The sequence below is a fragment of the Ranitomeya variabilis genome, chromosome 4 (assembly GCF_051348905.1).
Source record: "Ranitomeya variabilis isolate aRanVar5 chromosome 4, aRanVar5.hap1, whole genome shotgun sequence".
In the NCBI taxonomy this organism is placed as follows: Eukaryota; Metazoa; Chordata; class Amphibia; order Anura; family Dendrobatidae; genus Ranitomeya; species Ranitomeya variabilis.
The window spans coordinates 539,002,926-539,028,510 of record NC_135235.1 but is presented as its reverse complement, the minus strand read 5'-3'; the positions used below and the strand labels follow the sequence as shown (position 1 = coordinate 539,028,510).

Sequence of the window (25,585 nt, the reverse complement as noted above, 5' to 3'; positions counted from 1 at the left end):
TCTACAGCTGCTTCTCAACAGCATCACCAGGAAGGACAAGTGATAATGCTAATTGAACCTATAATTGATCATCGACCCTTGCAGATGTATTCTTGCGATTTTGTTCAAAACTCTATTGCACTATTAATGGCCCAATGTTCTGGAATAATAACCTCTAAAGTTTTACATTTACACACTCTCCGCTTGATGGAACTTAACCCTACAACCCATCTCCTAGAATTGCTCTTAATATACACTATGCCAAACCCCTCCTCCCTTGATACTTGAACTTATGTGTGATGTGCTTTTTGGTCTAATCTGTCCACTCCCTATTAGAGTTGAGCGACTTTTACTTTTTTCATATCGAGTCGGGTTTCGCGAAACCCAACTTTGTCAAAAGTCGGGTCGGGTGAAATCTGCCGATTATTGCGTAAAGTTGGGGGCCGACTGAAACACGAAACCCAATGCAAGTCAATGGGGAATCAAAGTCGGCAGTGAGTGGAGGACAGGAAAACACCTACAGTGCCCATTTTAATGCCAAAAACATCAATTCTTATTACTAAAGCTTGTCAATCTTAATTTACTTTATAATATTAGTTAGGCATTGAAAACTGGGGGTCATTTGGCTAAAGTTGTGGGGGGGTAGGGCTGGCTCAAGATTTTCATGGGCCCAGGAAACGCGGAATACATCACGGCAGTGGAGCAGGGAAAGGTAAGTATTTCAACTTTGCAAGTGCTGTGATCCTGAGCAAGCAGTGGGGGCCCACTCATTGGCATTGGCACTGGCACAGGGCCCCTCATAGTACGGCGGTGTGTTTGACGGCGGGTGGCGCCTCCCACCGGCAGAGACACTTTTGCGTACTATGAGGGGCCCTGTGCCAGTGACGTCGCCAACGAGTATGCCCTTCCTACCTGATGAAGGAACCTGCACTTTCTTCTGCACCTTCCTCTTTGTCCCTGTTTAAGGTGGTATAGTATGCGGGAAAGGGAACTTGACTTTCAGCAGGGTCAGATTCTGGCTGTGTAGAGTGCAAGGGGAATGTAGTGGTCTGGGTCAATGTACCAGCAGACTCATCTAGCAGTGGCTGGGCAATGGGCAGGATGAGGAGGAAACACAGTTAGTAGGCCCAAATAATAAAGTAGGCTAAATGCAGTTCAAAATTGGTAGCAGGACTAAACAGGCGGCATTGCTTTGTTCAGCGGAGGACAATTGTAAGGAGTGGCTGACACAGTAATTAGGCCCAAATAAGTAAGTAGGCTAACTTCAGTTCAAAATTGGTAACGGGACTAACTAGGCGGCATTGCTTTGTTCTGCGGAGGACAACTGTAAGGAGTGGCTGACAGTGAGTAGGCCCAAATAAGTAAGTAGGCTAAATGCAGTTCAAAATTGGTAACGGGACTAACCAGGCGGCATTGCTTTGTTCAGCGGAGGACAACTGTAAGGAGAGGCTGACACAGTGAGTAGGCCCAAATAAGTAAGTAGGCTAAATGCAGTTCAAAATTGGTAACGGGACTAACCAGGCGGCATTGCTTTGTTCAGCGGAGGACAACTGTAAGGAGTGGCTGACACAGTGAGTAGGCCCAAATAAGTAAGTAGGCTAAATGCAGTTCAAAATTGGTAACGGGACTAACCAGGCGGCATTGCTTTGTTCAGCGGAGGACAACTGTAAGGAGTGGCTGACACAGTGAGTAGGCCCAAATAAGTAAGTGGGCTAAATGCAGTTCAAAATTGGTAACGGGACTAACCAGGCAGCATTGATTTGTTCAGCAGAGGACAACTGTAAGGAGTGGCTGACACAGTGAGTAGGCCCAAATAAGTAAGTAGGCTAAATGCAGTTCAAAATTGGTAACAGGACTTACCAGGCGGCATTGCTTTGTTCAGCGGAGGACAACTGTAAGGAGAGGCTGACACAGTGAGTAGGCCCAAATAAGTAAGTAGGCTAAATGCGGTTCAAAATTGGTAACAGGACTAACCAGGCGGCATTGCTTTGTTCAGCGGAGGACAACTGTAATGAGAGGCTGACACAGTGAGTAGGCCCAAATAAGTAAGTAGGCTAAATGTCTGCCAAAAATGTTTTCATAAATAAAAAAGGTGGCATAGCTAGGTACAGGGGTGGGCTCCTCTGCTGAGTAGCAGACAGTGGTAGTAGGCGCAAAGTATTAACTGGTCTAAATGGAGGCCAGGGCCCCTGTATATTTTAACTATCATCTATCATTTCAACAAATTTGTATTGGCAGGGCCATTGAAGGATTTAACAGCACAGACTACACAGTGGTGGAGCAGGGAGAGGTAAGTATTGCAAGTGGTAGAGCACTGTTTGAGCTGGGGGGGAACACTCTCTCATGGGCGGCGGTACTGGCACAGGGCCCCTCATATTACGACGGTGTGTCTGACCTTGGTTGTGCACCACCACCGTCAGAGACACTTCATTGTACTATGAGGGACCCTGTGCCAGAGCCGTCGCCCAAGAGTGGGCCAACCCACCTGTCCAGGCAAACGGCACTCACACGGGTGCTTGCGCCAGGTGGTGACCACGGCCCTGTGGGGGGAGTCAGCTCATTTAGGGAGGTATAAAAATGGCCTATGGTAGACATTCAGCAGCTGCAAATGGAGGAATTGAAGCAGTCAGTAAGAGGAGGCCAAAAGCAAGACATTTTTCAGGCAAGCCACGTGTCAGCAGGGGAAGGTGTGGCCAAATAATTTGAAATCCATGATTGGTTCATTTTAATGAAGGTTAGATCATCGACATTTCGGGTAGCCAGACGTGTCCTTTTTTTGGTCAGTATTGAACCAGCAGCACTGAAGACTCTTTCGGATAGCACACTAGCAGCAGGGCAAGCGAGCTCCTGTAATGCATATTCTGCCAATTCAGGCCAGGTGTCTATTTTAGATGCCCAGTAATCAAAGGGGAATGACCTGTGAGGGAGAACATTGATAAGGGAGGAAAAGTAGTTCGTAACCATACTGGAAAAATGCTGTCTCCTGTCACTGTGAATCGATGCAGCAGTACCTGTCGTGTCAGCGCCGCGGTCATTGCGAAATCACTTCACAACCTGGTCATAAAACCCCTCTGTTCAATGCCACTTTGGATTTGTGCACCTGTAACACCTCTGCCATGTTGCCCCCTACGGCCCGTGTGAGAACCATCACCGCTGCTGTGTGCTGGGAATGCCTGAACCAAACGGTCTACAAGAGTTGCTTGTTTGGTAGCCAATATTTGCTCAAGGTTCTCATGTGGCATGATATTTTCTAATTTTCTGTTATATCATGGATCCAGGAGGCAGGCCAACCAGTAATCTTCATCGGTCATCATTTTCATAATGCAGGGGTCCCTTACTAGGATACGCAAGGCATACTCAGCCATGTGGGCCAACGTTCCAGGTGTCAATTCACTGCTTGTGCTGGGTTGAGGAGCACTTTCTTGCAAATCAACTTGTGTCCCACAAAAACCTTGTACTTGACCTTGCAACGCCACCAGTTTCTATTGCCCCCTGAGAAGCATCCTCCTCCCATAAATATTCATCCCCATCCTCCTCCTCCTCCTCCTCCTCTTCGTCCGCCACCTCATCCAGGAGAGTTCCCTGAGCAGACAATGGCTGACTGTCATCAAGGCTTCCCTCCTCCTCGGCTGCAGATGCCTGCTCCTTAATGTGCGTCAAACTTTGCATCAGCAGATGCATTAGTGGGATGCTCATGCTTATGATGGCGTTGTCTGCACTTACCAGCCATGTGCATTCCTCAAAACACTGAAGGACTTGACAGAGGTCTTGTAGCTTCGACCACTGCACACCAGACAACTCCATGTCTGCCATCCAAGTGCCTGCCCATGTATGTGTATCCTCCCACAAATAAATTACAGCACGCCTCTGTTCGCACAGCCTCTCAAGCATGTGCAGTGTGGAGTTCCACCTTGTTGCAACGTCGATTATTAGGCGGTGCTGGGGAAGATTCAGCGATCGCTGATGGTTCAGCATACGGCTGGAGTGTACGGGCGACCAACGGATGTGCGAGCAAAGTCTTCGCACCTTCAGGAGCAGGGCTGGTAACCCCGGATAATTTTTCAGGAAGCACTGCACCACCAGGTTCAAGGTAAGAGCCAGGCAAGGTTTGTGTTTCAGTTCTGAAAGGGCTATGGCAGCCATAAAATTCCTTCCGTTATCACTGACTACCTTGCCTGCCTCAAGATGTACACTGCCCAGCCATGACTGAGTTTCGGCCAGTACTTCCGCGGTGTGTCTGTTGTAGCCCAAACACTTCATTTGTAAGACAGCCTGCTGACGCTTACCACTAGCTGTTCGATAATGGGACACCTCCTGTGCAACACTGGCAGCTGTGGATGGAGTGGTCGTGCGACTGCACTCTGTGGATGAGCTTTTGCTTCTGGAGGAGGAGGAGGAGGAGGGGTGGCAAACGCCTACAGCCAACTGTTTCCTAGACCGTGGGCTAGGCAGAACTGTCCCACTATGGCTGTCCCCGTGGACCCTGCATCCACCACATTAACCCAGTGCTCCGTGATGGACACATAACGTCCCTGGCCATGCCTACTGGTCCATGCATCTGTTGTGAGGTGTACCTTTCCACTGACTGATTGCCTCAGTGCATGGACAATGTGGTCTTTGACATGCTGGTGGAGGGCTGGGATGGCTTTTCTCGCAAAGAAGTGCCGACTGGGTAGGTGATAGCTTGGTACTGCGTAGGCCATCAGGTCTTTGAAAGCTTCGCTTTAAACCAACCGGTAGGGCATCATCTCTAATGAGATTAGTCTAGCTATGTGGGCGTTCAAACCCTGTGTACGCGGATGAGAGGATGAGTACTTTCTTTCTTTCTTTTCCTATCGAGAGTCTCTTGTAGGGTGAGCTGGACTGGAGAGCTGCATATGGTGGAACTAGCGGTGGTGGTGGTTGTGGACATGGCGGATTGAGAGAGGGTTGGTGATGGTATTCTTGATGTTGGCCTACATACAGTGTTTCCTACCAAAAACCTTGTGATTCCCTGACTGCTTTGGCCTTGCGACGTTACCTCCACATTTGCTGCTGGTGGTGTCCTAACCGGTGGTCTTACAGTGAGGGAAGCAATGTAGCGTTTCTGACTACCTTCATTCTGAGCAGGTGCACCAACGGTACAGGACGTTTGGTAGTTAGTCCAGGCTTGCAAGTGCATGCTGGTTAAATGTCTACGCATGCACGTTGTATTTAAATTTTGAAGATTATTCCCTCTGCTAAAGGTCTTTGAGCATTTCTTACAGATAACTTTTGACTGATCATTCGGATCTTGGTTAAAAAATTGCCACACTGCACTCTTCCTACTATCGAATACCTTTTCAGGCATTGCACGCTGTGCTACTTTCACCGGATGGCCATGCTGTCCTAAAACTATTTTTGTTTTTGACACACGTTTTTGGCCTGATACGGGCCTGCCAGATGACAGCTGTTGCGATGTAGATGGCTGCTGCGGATCATCCTCCTCCGCTTCTGAGCTACTGGCAGCGGCACCCTCTTCCCCCAATGGCTGCCAATCTGGGTCAACAACTGGGTCATCTATTACCTCCTCTTCAATGTCATGTGCACCTTCCTCTGTGTCACCGTGTAAGGTGCTATAGCGTTCGAGACAGGTCACCATAGTCTCATCAAGGTCACATTCTGGCTGAGTACACTGCGAGGGCAATGTAGTGATCTGAGTCAATTGAACAGCATAATAATCTAGCTGTGGCTGTGCATCAGTGCACTCCATGTCCGATTCATCTTGTAATGGGCAGTTAACAATTTCCCTTTCTAACCCAGGCACGGTATGTGTAAAGAGCTCCATGGAGTAACCTGTAGTGTCGCCTGACGCATCCTTCACGTTTGGTTTGGGTGAAGGACACAAGGAAACGTCTTGATCCTGACTGACCACTGTCCACTGACGACTCGCTGCTTTTATATTTTGAACTTTCTGAAGAGGAGGCGAAAGAGCTAGAGGCTGAGTCAGCAAGGAAAGCCAAAACGTTTTCCTGCTGCTCAGGCTTTAAAAGCGGTTTTCCTACTTGAAGATAAGGGAGCCTTCGAGGCCTTGTGCAGCCAGACGATGACGCTGGCTCAACACCTCCAGCCTTAGATGCTATTTTGCTTTTCCTACTACCACCAGATACTCCAACACCACCACCACCACCATCAGTACCAGCTGGCAACGACCGCCCACGGCCTCTTCCACCAGACTTCCTAATTTTTGGGAAAATGTTACCAAAATAACAACCGTTATATGGTACTGTAAAACAAGGTAGAAAGTGTAAATAAATTTGATGAGAATTTAAAATTCCCTTTTTATTTTGGGGAGACTGCACCGCAACTCAGGCCCAGTGTATAACACAACACAATGTAAATGGCAGAATGCGGCTGGCTGATATACGACAAACTAACAGAACTGACGTAAATCCACTTTGTGACAATTTGAATCTCCTTTTTTGGGGGGGAGACTGCACCGCAACTCAGGTCCAGTGTATAACACAACACAATGTAAGTGGCAGAACGTGGCTGGCTGATATACGACAAACTAACAGAACTGACGTATATCCACTTTGTGACAATTTGAATCTCCCTTTTTTTTGGGGGGAGACAGCACTGCAACTCAGGTCCAGTGTATAACACAACACAATGTAAGTGGCAGAACGTGGCTGGCTGATATACGACAAACTAACAGAACTGACGTATATCCACATTGTGTCAATTTGAATCTCCTTTTTTGGGGGGGAGACTGCACCGCAACTCAGGCCCAGTGTATAACACAACACAATGTAAGTGGCAGAACGTGGCTGGCTGATATACAACAAACTAACAGAACTGACGTATATCCACTTTGTGACAATTTGAATCTCCCTTTTTTGGGGGGAGACAGCACCATAACTCAGGCCCAGTGTGTAACACAACACAATGTAAGTGGCAGAACATGGGTGGCTGATATACGACAAACTAACAGAACTGACGTATATCCACTTTGTGACAATTTGAATCTCCCTTTTTTGGGGGGGAGACTGCACCGCAACTCAGGCCCAATGTATAACACAACACAATGTAAGTGGCAGAACGTGGCTGGCTGATATACGACAAACTAACAGAACTGACGTATATCCACTTTGTGACAATTTGAAACACCCTTTTTTGGGGGGAGACTGCACCGCAACTCAGGCCCAGTGTGTAACACAACACAATGTAAGTGGCAGAACGTGGCTGGCTGATATACGACAAACTAGCAGAACTGACGTATATCCACTTTGTGACAATTTGAATCTCCCTTTTTTTGGCGGGGGGGAGACTGCACCGCAACTCAGGCCCAGTGTATAACACAACACAATGTAAGTGGCAGAACGTGGCTGGCTGATATACAACAAACTAACAGAACTGACATATATCCACTTTGTGACAATTTGAAACACCCTTTTTTTTTGGGGGGGACTGCACCGCAACTCAGGCCCTGTGTATAACACAACACAATGTAAGTGGCAGAACGTGGCTGGGTGGTATACAACAAACTAACAGAACTGACGTATATCCACTTTGTGACAATTTGAATTTCCCTTTTTTGGGGGGAGACAGCACCACAACTCAGGCCCAGTGTGTAACACAACACAATGTAAGTGGCAGAACGTGGCTGGCTGATATACGACAAACTAACAGAACTGACGTATATCCACTTTGTGACAATTTGAATCTCCCTTTTTTTTGGGGGGAGACAGCACTGCAACTCAGGTCCAGTGTATAACACAACACAATGTAAGTGGCAGGACGTGGCTGGCTGATATACGACAAACTAACAGAACTGACGTATATCCACTTTGTGTCAATTTGAATCTCCTTTTTTGGGGGGGAGACTGCACCGCAACTCAGGCCCAGTGTATAACACAACACAATGTAAGTGGCAGAACGTGGCTGGCTGATATACGACAAACTAACAGAACTGACGTATATCCACTTTGTGACAATTTGAAACACCCTTTTTTTGGGGGGAGACTGCACCGCAACTCAGGCCCAGTGTATAACACTACACAATGTAAGTGGCAGAACGTGGCTGGCTGATATACGACAAACTAACAGAACTGACGTATATCCACTTTGTGACAACTTGAAACACCCTTTTTTTGGGGGGAGACTGCACCGCAACTCAGGTCCAGTGTATAACACAACACAATGTAAGTGGCAGAACGTGGCTGGCTGATATACGACAAACTAACAGAACTGACCTACATCCACTTTGTGTCAATTTGAATCTCCTTTTTTGGGGGGGAGACTGCACCGCAACTCAGGCCCAGTGTATAACACAACACAATGTAAGTGGCAGAACGTGGCTGGCTGATATACAACAAACTAACAGAACTGACGTATATCCACTTTGTGACAATTTGAATCTCCCTTTTTTGGGGGGAGACAGCACCATAACTCAGGCCCAGTGTGTAACACAACACAATGTAAGTTGCAGAACGTGGCTGGCTGATATACGACAAACTAAGAGAACTGACGTATATCCATTTTGTGACAATTTGAAACACCCTTTTTTGGGGGGGAGACTGCACCGCAACTCAGGCCCTGTGTATAACACAACACAATGTAAGTGGCAGGACGTGGCTGGCTGATATACGACAAACTAACAGAACTGACGTATATCCACTTTGTGTCAATTTGAATCTCCTTTTTTGGGGGGGGAGACTGCACCGCAACTCAGGCCCAGTGTATAACACAACACAATGTAAGTGGCAGAACGTGGCTGGCTGATATATGACAAACTAACAGAACTGACGTATATCCACTTTGTGACAATTTGAAACACCCTTTTTTTGGGGGGAGACTGCACCGCAACTCAGGCCCAGTGTATAACACAACACAATGTAAGTGGCAGAACGTGGCTGGCTGATATATGACAAACTAACAGAACTGACGTATATCCACTTTGTGACAATTTGAAACACCCTTTTTTGGTGGGGAGACTGCACCGCTACTCAGGCCCAGTGTATAACAAAACACAATGTAAGTGGCAGATCGTGGCTGGCTGATATACAACAAACTAACAGAACTGACGTATATCCACTTTGTGACAATTTGAATCTTCCTTTTTTGGGGGGAGACAGCACCACAACTCAGGCCCAGTGTATAACACAACACAATGTAAGTGGCAGAAAGTGGCTGGCTGGTATACAACAAACTAACAGAACTGACGTATATCCACTTTGTGACAATTTGAATCTCCCTTTTTTTGGGGGGAGACAGCACTGCAACTGCAACTCAGGTCCAGTGTATAACACAACACAATGTAAGTGGCAGAACGTGGCTGGCTGATATACGACAAACTAACAGAACCGACGTATATCCACTTTGTGACAATTTAAATCTCCCTTTTTTGGGGGGGAGACAGCACTGCAACTCAGGTCCAGTGTATAACACAACACAATATAAGTGGCAGAGTGTGGCTGGAAGAAATCTGAAAAAATCCAAGGACTGAAGTACAATTTCAATCTCCCTTCAATTATCTCAGGACAAGTATGGCAGCAACAAAAAGGACTGCTGCACACAAAAGTGTGGACAAATAAACAAGATAACTGCAGAAAGGAGCAACAGGATTTTTGCTTTTAAAAAAGCAGTTGGTTTGCACAGCAGTGTGCAAACAGCAATGCAGCTATCAGGGAGCCTTACAAGGCAGCCTAATAAGCTACAGAGCTGATGCGCAAAAAAATAGCCTCCACTGTCCCTGCAAAAAAGGTGGTGTTGAACAGTGGAAATCACTACAGCACAAGCGGTTTGGGGGTTAATCTTCCCTCTCCAACTATATCCCTTCTTCTGACGAAGCTGCAGCAACCTCTCCCTATGCTAAGATCGGCAGAAGTAAGATGGCGGTCGGCGTGCACGCCCCTTTATACCCCCTGTGACGCCGCAGAAAGCAAGCCAATCACTGTCATGCCCTTCTCTAAGATGGTGGGGACCGAGACCTATGTCATCATGCTGCCCACACTCTGCGTCCTCCTTCATTGGCTGAGAAATGGCGCTGAATGCGTCATATGAAACGCGACTTTGGCGCGAAGATCGCCAACCTCATGGCCGATCCCACACTAGGATCGGGTCGGGTTTCTTGAAACCCGATTTTGCCAAAAGTCGGCGATTTTTGAATTTGTCCGATCCGTTTCGCTCAACCCTACTCCCTATACAATTTATTTTAATACTGATACACGAATCTGGTATATACATATGCAAATACCATTATAGAAAGCTTATTGCCCGTTAATATACCCAGCTTATCCTAACCCCCCCCCCCATATACCTAACTTTATCACATATCAGAAGTCGTTGTTCCTGGCAATTCCACATGACCCCACAGTGTTATTAAACACTGCTGCTCAGCACTTTGTGCTTTGCCATTCTTGAGGTTAACCCTTTTTCCCCTACTGGTTCCCCCCATCCAGTTGCATGGTTTGTTTTGCCCGTTTTATTACCCACTCCCTTTCCTCGCCAGAGAGAACTAAACAGGTATGATCCTGTCCTAAACTTTACCCCCAATCCTAGTTACAGGCCGCAATTGAGGGCCTTCCCGATGGACTCCTAATACTCCTTTACTATGCCATTAACAATTGTGTCACACAATGTGCGGGGTCTTCTTTCTTACTCAAAATTTCTTTCCGCTTCTTACCCATTCTTCTATACAGCTAACGCCCCTAACAAAACCAAAGGCATCACCATTTGTTTTAAGAAGTCTGTCCCCTTCGTTTTCAAGTCTTCAGTTGCAGACAAAGAAAGTCGCTATATAATGGTGACTAATTCTATCTCTGACGAACTGGTTAGCATTGTCTCTTACTATGCTCCTAACACTTATCAAGCTGCCTTCTTTTCTCAACTATTTGATCTGGTCTCCGAACATGCCCAAGGCGCCACGGTGCTCTGTGGTGACTCTAATTGTATACTTAAAACTAGCCTTGATAAGTCTACAGGTCCCCAACCCCCAATCCTTATGGCTTCACACCCTTCTACAGACTCAAAAATTTGTCACCTCATTACTAAGAAACTCTTTTCCACCTCATACATTTACTCTCTTCAAACACAGATGCCGCCAAAATCCTCTCACCCCAGATATTATATCACGTCTTTACTCCGATATTAACTCCCCATCACATAGACGTTGCTTAAACCACATTTCTCGTTGGGAGTCTGATATTGGCTCCACTTTAACTAAATCAGAATGGTTCCAAATCTGGTCCTCCTCTACTGGAGGAATACTAAACACCTTAATGTTCGAAGCAAATTATACAGTGTTGACTAGGTGGTACCTGACCCCAGCTAGAGTGGCCAAAGCAGTCACTAACTACTCCCCCAATTGCTTTAGAGGACGCAACTCGGCAGGAGATGTGTTTCATATATGGTGGTTATGCCAAATAGTACATAGATTTTGGATCAGAGTATACCACCTTATCTTCTCAATTACAAAGATTAACCTAAAAAAGAACCCTTTGGAAAATTTACTTAATAAACGTATTCTCTATTCATTCTCAAGCTCTCATTACATTTATATTTCTAGCAGTCAAACAAACCATAGCTTTGGCATGGAAAAAAACAAGTCTAGACTTCTCTGAAGTTAAAAAACGTCTCTCCTGGTATATGATTAACAAAAAATTATCTGCCATACTTACAGACAAAGTTCACAAACTTGAAAAAATATGGCTCCCCTGGGTGGAATATGCCAATCATAACCCTTTTGCCACCCCGTATTTTGGTTAAACGCTCCTGACTCCCCTAACTCTGCTTGAGGCACTTATTTGGAATGGGGCTATTTTCCAATTGCTTGTTGTTCCCCTCCCTACATGCATCCTATGGAATATACACTGCTCAAAAAAATAAAGGGAACACTTAAACAACAGAATATAACTCCAAGTAAATCAAACTTCTGTGAAATCAAACTGTCCACTTAGGAAGCAACACTGCTTGACAATCAATTTCACAGGCTGTTGTGCAAATGGAATAGACAACAGATGGAAATTATTGGCAATTATCAAGACACACTCACTAATGGAGTAGTTCTGCAGGTGGGGGCCACAGACCACATCTCAGTACCAATGCTTTCTGGCTGATGTTTTGGTTACTTTTGAATGATGGTTGTGCTTTCACACTCGTGGTAGCATGAGACGGACTCTACAACCCACACAAGTAGCTCAGGTAGTGCAGCTCATCCACGATGGCACATCAATGCAAGCTGTGGCAAGGTTTGCTGTGTCTGTCAGCGTAGTGTCCAGAGGCTTAAGGCGCTACCAGGAGACAGGTCAGTACACCAGGAGACATGGAGGGGGCTGTAGGAGGGCAACAACCCAGCAGCAGGATAGCTACCTCAGCCTTTGTGCAAGGAGGAACAGGAGGAGCACTGCCAGAGCCCTGCAAAATGACCTCCAGCAGGCCACAAATGTGCATGTGTCTACACAAATGGTTAGAAACTGACTCCATGAGGATGGTCTGAGTGCCCGACGTCCACAGATGGGGGTTGTGCTCACAGCCCAACACTGTGCAGGACGCTTGGCATACTGGTGGCCTGTGCTCTTCACAGATGAAAGCAGGTTCACACTGAGCACATGTGATAGAGTCTCAAGATGCCATGGAGAGCGATCTGCTGCCTGCAACATCCTTCAGCATGACCAGTTTGGCAGTGGGTCAGTAATGGTGTGGAGTGTCATTTGTTTGGAGGGCCGCACAGCCCTCCATGTGCTCTCCAGAGGTAGCCCGACTGCCATTAGGTACCGAGTTGAGATCCTCAGACCCCTTCCTTGTGAGACCATATGCTGGTGCAGTTAGCCCAGGGTTCCTCCTAATGCAGGACAATGCCAGACCTCATGTGCCTGGAGTGTGTCAGCAGTTCCTGCATGATGAAGGCATTGAAGCTATGGACTGGCCCGCCCGTTCCCCAGACCTGAATCCCATTGATCACATCTGGGACATCATGTCTAGCACCATCAACCAACGTCACATTACACAAGAGACTGTAGAGGAGTTGGCGGATGCTTTAGTCCAGGTCTGGGAGGAGATCACTCAGTAGACCATCCGCCACCTCATTAGGAGCATGCCCAGGCATTGTAGGGAGATCATACAGGAATGTGGAGGCCACACACACTGCTGAGCATCATTTCCTTGTCTTGAGGTATTTCCACTGAAGTTGGATCAGCCTGTAACTTAATTTTTCACTTTGATTTTGAGCATCATTCCAACTCCAGACCTCCGTGGGATATTAGTTGTGATTTACGTTAATCATTTTTAGGCTTAGGCTTTATTGCTCTCAACACATTCCAATATGTAATGAATAAAGATTTACAACTGGAATATTTCATTCAGTGATATCTTAGATGTGGGATTTTAGTGTTCCCTTTATTTTTTTGAGCAGTGTATGTCTGTATTAAGGTTTGTTAATGGAGCGCCCCCAGACGCAGGGCCGCGGGGTACTCGGTACCGGGCCTCTCTGTCTCACTTCTGGGGTTGTCACGGTGGCTAGACCCGGTCCGTGACCCTGCTAAGGGGCGTCCAATGAAAGGTGTAGGTGGTGGTGTGTGGTGCAGGTCGCGATGAATTACGAGGACACAGAGTTGCAGTCTCTTTACCTCTTTACTGAAGGCTTCAAGATCCTCAATCCAGAGTACGATTAACAGGGCTGTCTGAGACCGGCCGGTCCGATGGCACCTCCAGAGTTCCCTTTGCAGGTGGAAATCTGTGCCTACCTTCTAGCGCCTGTGTGTTGTAGTACTTCCCTGCTGAGCACCACGGGATAGTCCTCACAACTGTTGTGTCTGTTTCTGGTGTTCTTTCCCACAACTTATGTCTGTTCTGATGTTCTTCTCCGTCCCCCAGATGATATGGATAGGACGCACCCGTATGATGGGTAGGCCTGGAGTTCTTCCGGGACCCTAGTGACGCCCCTCTCCCACAGTTGCCCCCTATGTCTGCTTAGGTGATTTAGGTGAGACAGCCAACCTATAATTAACTGTCCTGCCATTGGTTTGAAGTAATGCTTGGAGCCCAATACTTCCTCAGCGTTCCGGCCACCGGCTACGCGCCTCAGTAGGATGTTGCCTCGATCTTACAGCACGACTCCTACTGGTGTTATCTCCTTTTTGCTTTGATCTCGTTTCTCACTCTCCACAATAAACCTCGCTTCTTGTCCTTTCTTGAGATACCGCCGGGATGTAGTGCAGGCGCGGTTCCTTAACGTTCTTTCCTTTTTGCTAGGCCTTTGTCAGGATCCCACCCCTGACAGGGACCCCCCTGAATCTTCCCCTGCAACACCCTCTGCCACAGGATGTTGCCTGGTTCCAACCCAGTCAGCTTCTCTCTAACTTTCTATCCAACCCCCAGTTTTACCAGATTGTGAGGAGTGGCCTAATACATAGCACCCTTAGCTCCCCCTGGAGGCCAGACTATGAAGTGTATTGGTGTCTGTGATACCTGGTCAGGTGAACTCCTTAAGTGCCATCAGACATACCATCACTCCCCTTAGCGGCGGAGCATCATTACTGCAACGACCACGACTCTGGGGAGCTGCATTAATATTTACCTTGATTGTAAACTTCAATAAAAATGTATTGTTAAAAAAAATCTACTGGTTTTGAAATTGTTGGTAATAACACATCTCAAAAATATTTAGACAGAGTTAATAAAAGTTAGTAAATTAAAATGAAGTCATATGACTGTGTATAAAAGAGCAGGCTAGAGAAGCAGAGACTCAGAAGCATAGATTGTCGTAGGTTCATCAATCTATGAACAACTGCTTCAAAAACTTGTGGAACAATTTCTGAAAATTGTTCACCAACATAAAATTGCCAAGTTTTTGAAAATCCCACCATCGACAGAAAATAATATCATCAAAAATTCAGAAATTCTAGAGAAATCCATGTGCACAAGTGACAAAGTTGATTAGATGTTGTATATTGTATCTACAGCCTTTCAGGCCACAATGCATTTAAACAAACATGATTCGGCCATGCAAATCACTAGAAAGGCTCAGAAATACTTCCAGAAATCATTGTCTATATAAATATCGACCTGTAATGGAAAATATTGGACAGGCACTTGTCCACACAGGTTTTTAGGACAGTAGTCAAGCACCAAATTTTTGCACTCAACCCTGCCAAGCAGACAGCAATATGCTCAAGACAATTGTTTCAACAGTGCCGATGCCCCTGCACGTGTCTCCTACCTCCCCCCCTGCAGGGACACTGACTTGTTAACTTACAACTCCATGCTCCCCCAGCTTCTCTCTCCTCCCAGGACCTGCGCTTGGCACAATAACAGTTTGCAAGGGCCATGGAAACCAATGACTCTCATACCCCTCCAGTCTCAGACCTGTTCCACGAGATGACCCGTGAGAGAGATCACCAAGACAAGATCCTATCTTATCTGCAGACTCTTAAGGTACCTTCACACTAAGCGACTTTACAAAGATAACGATAGCGATCCGTGACGTTGCAGCGTCCTGGATAGCAATATCGTTGTGTTTGACACACAGCAGCGATCTGGATCCTGCTGTGATATCTCTGGTCGTTGCTGAAAGTCCAGAACTTTATTTGGTCGTCAGATTGGCATGTATCGTCGTGTTTGACAGCAAAAGCAACGATGCCAGCGATGTTTTACAATGGTAACCAGGGTAAATATCGGGTTACTAAGCGCAGGGCCGCGCTTTTTAACCCGATATTTACCCTGGTTACCATTGTAAAAGTAAAAAAAAAAACAGTACATACTCACCCTCTGATGTCTGTCACGTCCCCTGGCGTCCGCGCTGCTGCTCAGAGCTTCCTGCACTGAGTGTGTCAGTGCCGGCCGTAAAGCAAAGCACAGCGGTGACGTCACCGCTCTGCTGTTAGGGCCGGCGCTCACACAGTGCAGGGAAGCTGAAGGCGAGGGACGCGAATGTAAGTATGTAGTGTTTGTTTTTTTACATTTAACACTGGTAACCAGGGTAAACATCGGGTTACTAAGCGCGGCCCTGCGCTTAGCAACCCGATGTTTACCCTGGTTACCCGGGGACGTCGGCATCATTGGTCGCTGGAGAGCTGTCTGTGTGACAGCTCTCCAGCGACCAAACAGCGACGCTGCAGTGATCGGCATCGTTGTCGATATCGCTGCAGCGTCGCTTAGTGTGAAGGTACCTTTAATACCTACCTGGACGCTTTGACAACAGCGGTCGCATCCGCTACAGTTCAAGCTGTGATAGTGACCATTCAGTCCACAATTCAGTCAATGCACGTACCTGCACAACCTAGAACGATCTTTCAAAAAAACGTACTCTTAGGAATCTTGTCGCCCCCAGCAATATAACTCTCAAGTCCTCATCTTCTTGCACAACCTGGATATGCCCTAGACCAGGTTGTTTTGCATGCAGGGCTCCTAAGTGCCTGTGCTGTGCTTCCATACTGAATGGGACACAGGAATACAAGTCCTGTACTACAGGTGCCAGCTTCAAAATCAACTGCCATGTTAGCTGCCAATCCTGCTACGTCATTTATCTAATTGAATGTGGTTGTGGCTTGCAGCACATTGGTCGGACGATACAGACGATGCATGCTAGACTCAACAAGCACCGTCAAAACATCCATAATGGATTCATGCTACATAGTCTTTCTAAACACTTCTCCTTAGCGCATCAAAAGAATTTGAATACATTAAAACTTACTGTCATCGACCAGATTCCAGATGATTGGCCTGACCGGTATAATAATCTAATAAGAAAGGAGAATTTCTGGATTTTTAAGGTTGGCACATTGGCCCCTGAGGGGTTAAACCTCACTATTGAGAAAATTACGTAATATATGCATGCTGGTATTTATATATTAATTATGTGTATATTTTATGTATACTGTTCTTATTTGTCTTTTAATTAATTTTAGATTGTTTTTAACTTATGTGTTTTATTTTGCATCATCCTTGTTACATTCTTTTAGTGTAGCCTTGATTGGCCCATTTTAACTATGTGGGCGGTCTGTGGAATTGTTCCTCATTGTACATAGGCTGCTTTCCCTTTATATACTTTTCCCACCCCACTCTACCTATAACTGCCACCTGAGGAAGACAGAGCTATTCCGTTGAAACGTGTTGTGATAACTAAGAAATTAAGATTTTATATCAACTCACCATCTCGCATGCACTCCTAAAACCGTTTTTGATTTTTTTTCCCTTCTCATTCAGTTTGCAAGTCATGCTTCAAGTCCCAGACCACATCTATCTGGGGATCCGAAGCAATGCCGAACTTTTAGCAGCCAGTGATCAATGCACTTTGAACTGCTGTCATGCCAGTTCCTCTCTGATCGAGCAAAGGTAGCCTTTCTAATGTCCCATCTTGGAGGAGAGCTATTGATGTGGCTCAACCCCTTGTGGGAAAAAGGAGATGCGATAATCTCAGATCTGCAGACCTTCCTACAGGTGTTACGCAAAGTATTTGATGAACCAGCCCAAATTATTTCTGCTGCCTAATCCCTCCTCAGACTACGCCAGGCCAGTCAGTCTCTAGGCCAATACGTAGTCCATTTCCACACCTTGGTTTCTTAACTGGGATGGAACAACGAGGCTGGTAGTCGCCTTCTAGGACGGATGAACTAGCAAGATGAGGCATTCCTACTACACTGGACGATCTAGTTTCCCTGACATCCAGTTCCAGGCATCCTCCTGAGAAATAGAGCATAAAAGAAAAACGCTTCATCTGGCCGAGTTCTTCCAAAGGCCTCTAATTTCTCAGTCTACTGCGACCGCAGCATCTCTTGAACCTATGCACGTCGAAATGTGGAGCTGGTTGAGCAACTGCAAGGGATCCATCAAGTCAAGGGCTTGTGCTTCTATTGTGGTGAAACTGGTCATCTCATTTGCTCTTGTCCCAAGAGGCTGGGAAAATCAAAAGCTTAGCACTACCCTCCCTGAGAGGAAAGCAGCACTACTGTGGAACCCGAACTCCTGGGGAGCAACACCTCTCCACATCATGTCTGACTGAGGTGTCCAGTTCACATCCAGATTGTGGCGAGCTTTGTGTAAGCTTTTGAATGTTGTCCTGGATTTCTCATCTACATACCAACCTCATTCCAAGTCAGGTAGAGAGAATCAACCAGATTCTAGCCAACTTCGTTCTGCACTTCACAAATGCACATCATGATGGTTGGATCAAGCTTTTACCATAGGCAGAGATATCCTATAACAACCATGTAATTGAGTCTTCTTCAAATTCTCCATTATTTATTGTTTTGGGCAGCAACCAGGAATCCCTCTTTCTATGTCTGCTGTTTCTGGGGTACCAGCAGCCGATGATCTTACTAAGGAATGGATTTCTCAAAGATATGGGAGGACACTAAAGCCACGCTAGAAAGATTCTCTGAGCGTATGAAGAGGCATGCGGGCAAGAGACACTTGGATCCACCTTGTTATCATTCAACAAATAAGGTGTGGTTATCTTTTAAGTACATCCATCTTAAGATCCCAACCTACAAGTTAGGCCCTCGCTTCATCGGTCCCTTTGAGGTCATCAAGAAAATTAATACAGTATCCTATAAGTTGAAGTTACCAGCCTCCTTATGCATACCCAATTCCTTTCATGTGTCCCTCCTGTAGCTGGTCATCTTGAAGCCCTTCTTCAAGGATCCTGGTCTCACACCTTCTCCCATCAGCTCCGAGGATGTCTTTGAAGTAAAAAGTCCAGGCCAAAGTGGACAAAATAGGTAATGCAGTAAAACAATCCTTCCTTTATTCAATAGAAGTAGTACATGGATGCAGGGGAGCAGGTGCAGCAGAGGATGACAGCCATTTTACGTCGATCAGACACGTCAATGGGTCAAGGTATGTCTTTGAAGTAAAGAATATTCTAGCCTTGAAGAAGGTGAGAGGAAGAAGATTTTTCTTAGTCGATGGCAAGCCCAAATAAAATATTCATGCTCCACTTCTCCTACAGAAATTTCTAGCAGGTTTGAAGAAGAGGGACAGAAAGAGGGCAAACTGTATTAGGTATTTAAGGCACCTTCCCCAAAGGGGAGGAGCCATAGTAACTTCAGTAATCAGCATACATCCTGCTACCTAGTTTTAAGGTTCCCGTACAGTTTGCAGTTTGAATCTGATCTTCTCCATCCTGTTTACCTGACCCTGTCCACTTTGTCTCCACCTGATCCTGCCTGTCCTACCATACTTACACCTGAACCCATCCTGCCTGTGCCTAGTCCTGCTCCTGATCTGTCTGAACCAGCACCTGCGTACCTGCTCATGTGATCCCGTACCTGTGGTTGTTCCATGTTCCTGTACTTGTCCTACCTGTGTCTGATTCCGCATCTGTCTGCAAACTGTATCCCTACTGCTACTGCTTCCGTGCCTTTGTGGGTTCAGCTGTCGCAGCTCTGGAGTCCATCCTGAAATGGCACCTGGCATCCACCTGGGTTGAAGTTTAACCACACCATCAGGGGCTCTAGTGAAGAACCAGGTTTTCACTTAGTCACACCCTTCCAGGCTGTCTTTGGACTGCAGCACAGTGGTTTCACTGCCATGTGCGTAACAACAATGATCCATTAAGTTTTATTTGCCTGGTATCAAGGACATAACCCCATAATAAAAGTGGACTGCTTAATATTTGGAAAACCAAGAAGTGAATACCCAATTGTACAAATTTTAATGACAAGTACCTAATGTACAACCAGTAACCACAAAAACCTCATTGACATATTATTGTCCACAAATAGGGCTATAGTTAGCCCATCCAAATGCACAAAAAGAAGATTTTTTTTATTTTACCCACTCTAGAAAGTATATAGGCAAGGAGAAATGAGAGCTTTTAGGTATGATAGATAAAAAAACAAGTTTATTGAAAGTAAACAAAATTCACTACTGACAATTCATTGAAAGGAATACACATAAAGGAAAACATGTGCAGAGAAGAAACAGAGGTACCAGGGAACCACTCATTGCACTTGCCCGATTGTGCCTATGAATCAATCTTTCATTAAAGTGCTTAGTGCAATAATTAAGGCACCGGCTGGATAGTCTGTCAAAGAAACAGTATATATAGGGTCAAAAAATAGAGCACCATATGGGACAGACAATCTCTTACCACGAGCAAAGGCTAGAGGGTCCTGGGCCGGATGTTAGAGAGCCCCGACGCGCGTTTCGTGTCTCCAATAGACCGCTTTTTCAAGGGGAAAAAAAAAAAGAAAAAGTGGTCTATTGGAGACACAAAACGCGCGTCGGGGCTCTCTAACATCCGGCCCAGGACCCTCTAACCTTTGCTCGTGGTAAGCGATTGTCTGTCCCATATGGTGCTCTATTTTTTGACCCTATATATACTGTTTCTATGACAGACTATCCAGCCGGTGCCTTAATTATTGCACTAAGTACTTTAATGAAAGATTGATTCATAGGCACAATCGGGCAATTGCAATGAGTGGTTCCCTGGTACCTCTGTTTCTTCCCTGCACATGTTTTTCTTTATGTGTATTCCTTTCAATGAATTGTATAAGTAGTGAATTTTGTTTACTTTCAATAAACTTGTTTTTTTATCTATCATACCTAAAAGCTCTCATTTCTCCTTGCCTATATAGTATGTACAACCAGTAACCACCACATGGAGTCAAGTGAAATCCACTAACTTCCACTGATAGCATAAAATACTTAGCCAGTGAATAAACTCTGTGTGACTGCAGACTTGTAAATCCCCCAGTGCACGCACTGAGCACTGCAAGGATTCGCCGCTTTCTGAGCACGGAACAGTGTGGATGGATGCGTTATGCATATTCCTGGGCAGAACCCGTCTAGTGGGCATGGCCTCGCTCCATACACTTGTATTGAGTGACCCTACGCCCTGTCAAGAGACACGGTCGCCCAGAAAGTGCAGTCATCTAGTGGTCGCAGCCTCACTCAATTCAAGTGCATAGAGTGAGGCCGCACCCACTAAACAGGCTCTGGCCCGGAGTATATATATCACATACATCACCACCGCTCCCGACTAAGAAACCAGCAAATCCTCGCAGCGTACAGTGCATGACCTGGGGGGAATTCATAAGTCTGCAGTCACACAGAGTGACTGCGACATTTCATTGTAGTCCGGACAACCCCTTTAATGAGTCACTAAAATTGGTTGAACATGGATGACGTGTCTTTTTTCAACGTACTATGTAACTATAAAATTGGCATCTACTTTTCAATTTGAAAGACTTAAATGAGATGTCCAGCTTGAAAGACATGTTGTCTAGTTCAAGGTAAATGTATAAATATAATTGAATTACATAAGCTTTCCCAACCACAAGATATCAGTGCTAGTACCTCAACATCTGCCTTGGGTCTGACATACAAGAGAGCTCACTGTTTTGATACAAATCAATGATGTCTATGAAGAGGCTGATTGACTGGTCTATGAAAAAGTCATGATGGAAAAGATAGGTGGTTTAGCTGTTGAAATAAGTTACTTAGCCAGCCCCATTCGGGCCTATTACTGCTCTTGTGCTGACATAGACATTTCCAAAGCCAAAAGTGGAGCTATTGATGCCAAAGATCCAATGATGAGACAGGGCAGCTTTTGTAATCCAATTAAAATAATATACTCAATCTTTTTCCACTTTACACACATAAAAAAACACCTTTTTTTTTTAATCGTTTTATCAAACAAGACATCCCCCTGATGGTAGACATATCCTGCTGGTTTGTCAGGCAGCTATTCCTAATGAAATCCTCATACAAATACATGCTTTGTTAGGCTGAGAGTGCATGTGTAAGATGGGGAATAAGAGTAAGCAATTGTCAGACACCTATGGAAGTGGCTTTGCCCTATGAGACCTAAGGATCAGAGCCCGACATAGGACTAACATCCGATACACATTAATTGGTTGGCAAGTCCTTCCAACACTAGTGGGTCCAGCTGCCCTTGGTCTAAAGTATACAGATGCCTTTTCGGTTTTGCAGATATCTGGTAGAGAAACAAGAGCTTCTAATCCATGCAGGGTGTTTTTGAAATCTGCAACACTATTGTGTCATTTTCAATGCAAATAATTCACACATGACTGCATCAATAGTAAATTTTCTTCAAAGTTAAATACCTGAAGTATAAAAAAACAAAGCAGCTTTATGATACACCAAAGAATGAACAATGAAAGTAACATCATTTAGCTAATAGGTATATAAATGCTGTCGAAAATCTGCAACATCAAAAGCTCACCAAATACTCATCACTGAATCTTCATCTAAGGGAGCTCAGCCCTGGAGGGGGCCACAGCCCCAATTTACCCTACAAAAAAGAGGGACTGCACACCGGAATAAACGAAATTAATGTACAGATGTACAAATACTCTATGTGGTCAATATACAGTACAAACATATACGGTGCGTCGGTCAGCACACTGTAATTTTTGAACAATGTCATTGACGAACTCTACTAATGCTAGATATGTAAAAAATATAAGGTAAAGAGATAATATTTTTAAATCAAAAAGTGCAAAAACCATCCAAAAAAAAAGCAAAATTATACTACCCTCTGAACAATAGATTTACATTTTATTTTAAAGGGAACCTGTCAGGTCCCCCGTGCTCCCAGAACCACCAGCAGTTGTGTGTACATAGCTAAATACCCTGCCTAACAGTCCCTTTATTACATTACACGCATAGACAGATCTTTAGAACAAGTATTTCTAAATTCCATTTATGATATGTAAATGAGGCCTTTGACTAGTTGATGGGGCATTAGTGTCCCCAGACTTGTCAGCCCATTTACCATGTTATCACGCTCTTGTGGGTGTGATAACATGACTTACAAGGGCCAGAGTATTCACCAGTGCTATACATATCTCGCGCATGTGCATGGCTCCCTTTCCTCACTGCATTGATCGTCTGAAGCCAGGTGTATGAGTTCCAGTTTCAGAGAGGCGCACTGTGCATGATCAGAAGTGAAGAAGGCTACCAATCATGCGCAGAGCGCCTCTCTGAAACTGGCACGCGTAAACCTGGCTTCAGACAATCAATGCAGTGAGGGAAGGTAGCCGTGCACATGAACGAGGTATGTATAGTATTGGCGATGACTCTGGCTCTTGTAAGTCATGTTATCACACCCACAGGGGTGTGGTAACATGGTAAGAGGGTGAACTAGTCTGGGGACACTAACGGCACATAGTCAAAGGCTTCTATTACATATCATAAGCGTACGTTAAAAATGCTTTTTCTACAGATCTGTTTATGTCTGTAATGTAGTAAAGGGACTGTTAGGCAGGGTATTTAGCTATGCAGACACAACTGCTCATGGTTCTGGGAGCATGGGGGACCTGACAGGTTCCCTTTAAAGTTTTTAGGCACCTTCCATTGTTACCTTCAGTTGTGGATCTGAGTATTGTCTCATTCTGTGATCTCATTTTCTTATAGCATTCGGCCTCCTGCTCGAGAACCTGAAGGACCAGTTCACATTCGGGGTGTGTACAGCTGACCTAATGAAGACAGAAAGCACAGGTGATCTGAATTCAACTGAAATAGCATGCTTCTAGTGTAAGGAGTGTAAGGAGATGGACATACATGCTGTTGTATAGTATAATGTAAACAATGATATGCGTTAATAAGGAGAGAGAGTTGGAGTTAATGATTTGAGACTGTGTGTGAAAATGCTCCGTCTTGTCAAGGAAACATTCATAAAGTTGTGTACCTGCTACCTACTGTACATCATTTCCACTGCAAACACCATGGATTGAGGACCCTAGTTTCACCAGGTATTCCCCCACCTCCTACACTAGTTACTGTACCCTCTCCTCCTCCTCTTCGTCCATTTTCTAGTTGTCAACCATATCAGGCTTAGGAAAACCTACACAAAAGAAGTCCTCCAAAAAATGTCATATAAAAATATAAATGTTATTGAACCATGTCTAAAACATATTTAACCCCTTAGTGACAGCCAATTTGGTACTTAATGACCGAGCCAATTTTTACAATTCTGACCACTGTCATTTTATGAGGTTATAACTCTGGATTGCTTTATCGGATCCCGCTGATTCTGAGACTGTTTTTTCATGACATATTGTACTTCAAGATAGTGGTAACATTTCTTAGATATTATTTGCGATTATTTATGAAAAAAACAGAAATATGGCGAAAATTTTTAAAATTTTGCAATTTTCAAACTTTGTATTTTTATGCCCTTAAATCAGAGAGATATGTCACGAAAAATAGTTAATAAATAACATTTCCCACATGTCCACTTTACATCAGCACAATTTTGGAAACAAAATTTTTTTTTGTTAGGGAGTTCTAAGGGTTAAAAGTTGACCATCAATTTCTCATTTTTACAACACCATGTTTTTTTTAGGGACCACATCACCTTTGAAGTCATTTTGAGGGGTCTATATGATAGAAAATAACCAAGTGTGACACCATTCTAAAAACTGCACCCCTCAAGCTGCTTAAAACCACATTCAAGAAGTTTATTAACCCTTTATGTACTTCACAGGAACTGAAACAATGCGGAAGAAAAAAATGAACATTTAACTTTTTTTTGCAAACATTTTACTTCAGAACCATTTTTTTTAATTTTCACAAGTGTAAAAACAGAAATTTAACAACAAATTTTGTTGTGCAATTTCTCCTGAGTATGCCGATACCCCATATGTGGAGGTAAACCACTGTTTGTGCGCACCGCAGAGCTTGGAAGTGAAGGAGCGCCGTTTGACTTTTTCAATGCAGAATTGGCTGGAATTGAGATCGGATGCCATGTCGCGTTTGGAGAGCCCCTGATGTGCCTAAACAGTGGAAACCCCCCACAAGTGATACCATTTTCGAAACTAGACCCCTTAAGGAACTTATCTAGATGTGTGGTGAGCACTTTGAACCCCAAAGTGCTTCACAGAAGATTATAAGGTAGAGCCGTGAAAATAAAAAAATCGCATTTTTTCTACAAAAATGATCTTTTTGCCCCCAAATTTTTATTTTCACAAGGGTAACAGGAGAAATTAGACCACAAAAGTTGTTGTGCAATTTCTCCTGAGTACGTCGATACCCCATATGTGGGGTTAAACCACTGTTTGGGCGCACCGCAGAGCTTGGAAGTGAAGGAGCACCGTTTGACTTTTTCAATGCAGAATTGGCTAGAATTGAATTGAGATCGGATGCCATGTCGCGTTTGGAGAGCCCCTGATGTGCCTAAACAGTGGAAACCCCCCACAAGTGACACCATTTTGGAAACTAGACCCCTTAAGGAACTTATCTAGATGTGTGGTGAGCACTTTAAACCCCCAGGTGCTTCACAGAAGTTTATAACGTAGAGCCGTGAAAATAAAAAAATCGCATTTTTTCTACAAAAATTATCTTTTTGCCTCCAAATTTTTATTTTACCAAGGGTAACAGGAGAAAATGGACCCCAGAAGTTGTTGTACAATTTGTCCTGAGTACGCCGACACCCCATATGTGGGGGTAAACCCCTGTTTGGGCGCATGGCTGAGCTCGGAAGCAAAGGAGCGCCATTTGACTTTTCAATGCAAAATTGACTGGAATTGAGATCGGACGCCATGTCGCGTTTGGAGAGCCCCTGATGTGCCTAAACAGTAGAAACCCCCCAAAAGTGACCCCATTTTGGAAACTAGACCCCCCATGGAACTTATCTAGATGTGTAGTGAGAACTTTGAATGCCAAAGTGCATCACAGAAGT

At 44.9% G+C, this 25,585-nt stretch overlaps 1 protein-coding gene across 1 annotated transcript in view; it reads right to left on the bottom strand.

Annotated features, from left to right (window-relative positions):
- Positions 1-25,585, bottom strand: part of LOC143769134 (vasoactive intestinal polypeptide receptor 1-like) — a 259,746-nt gene that overhangs the window by 214,624 nt on the left and 19,537 nt on the right. Inside the window, exon 2 of the mRNA XM_077257715.1 lies at positions 23,267-23,381. Within this exon, the coding sequence (XP_077113830.1) occupies positions 23,267-23,381 (115 nt within the window). The remainder of the gene's footprint in view (positions 1-23,266; positions 23,382-25,585) is intronic.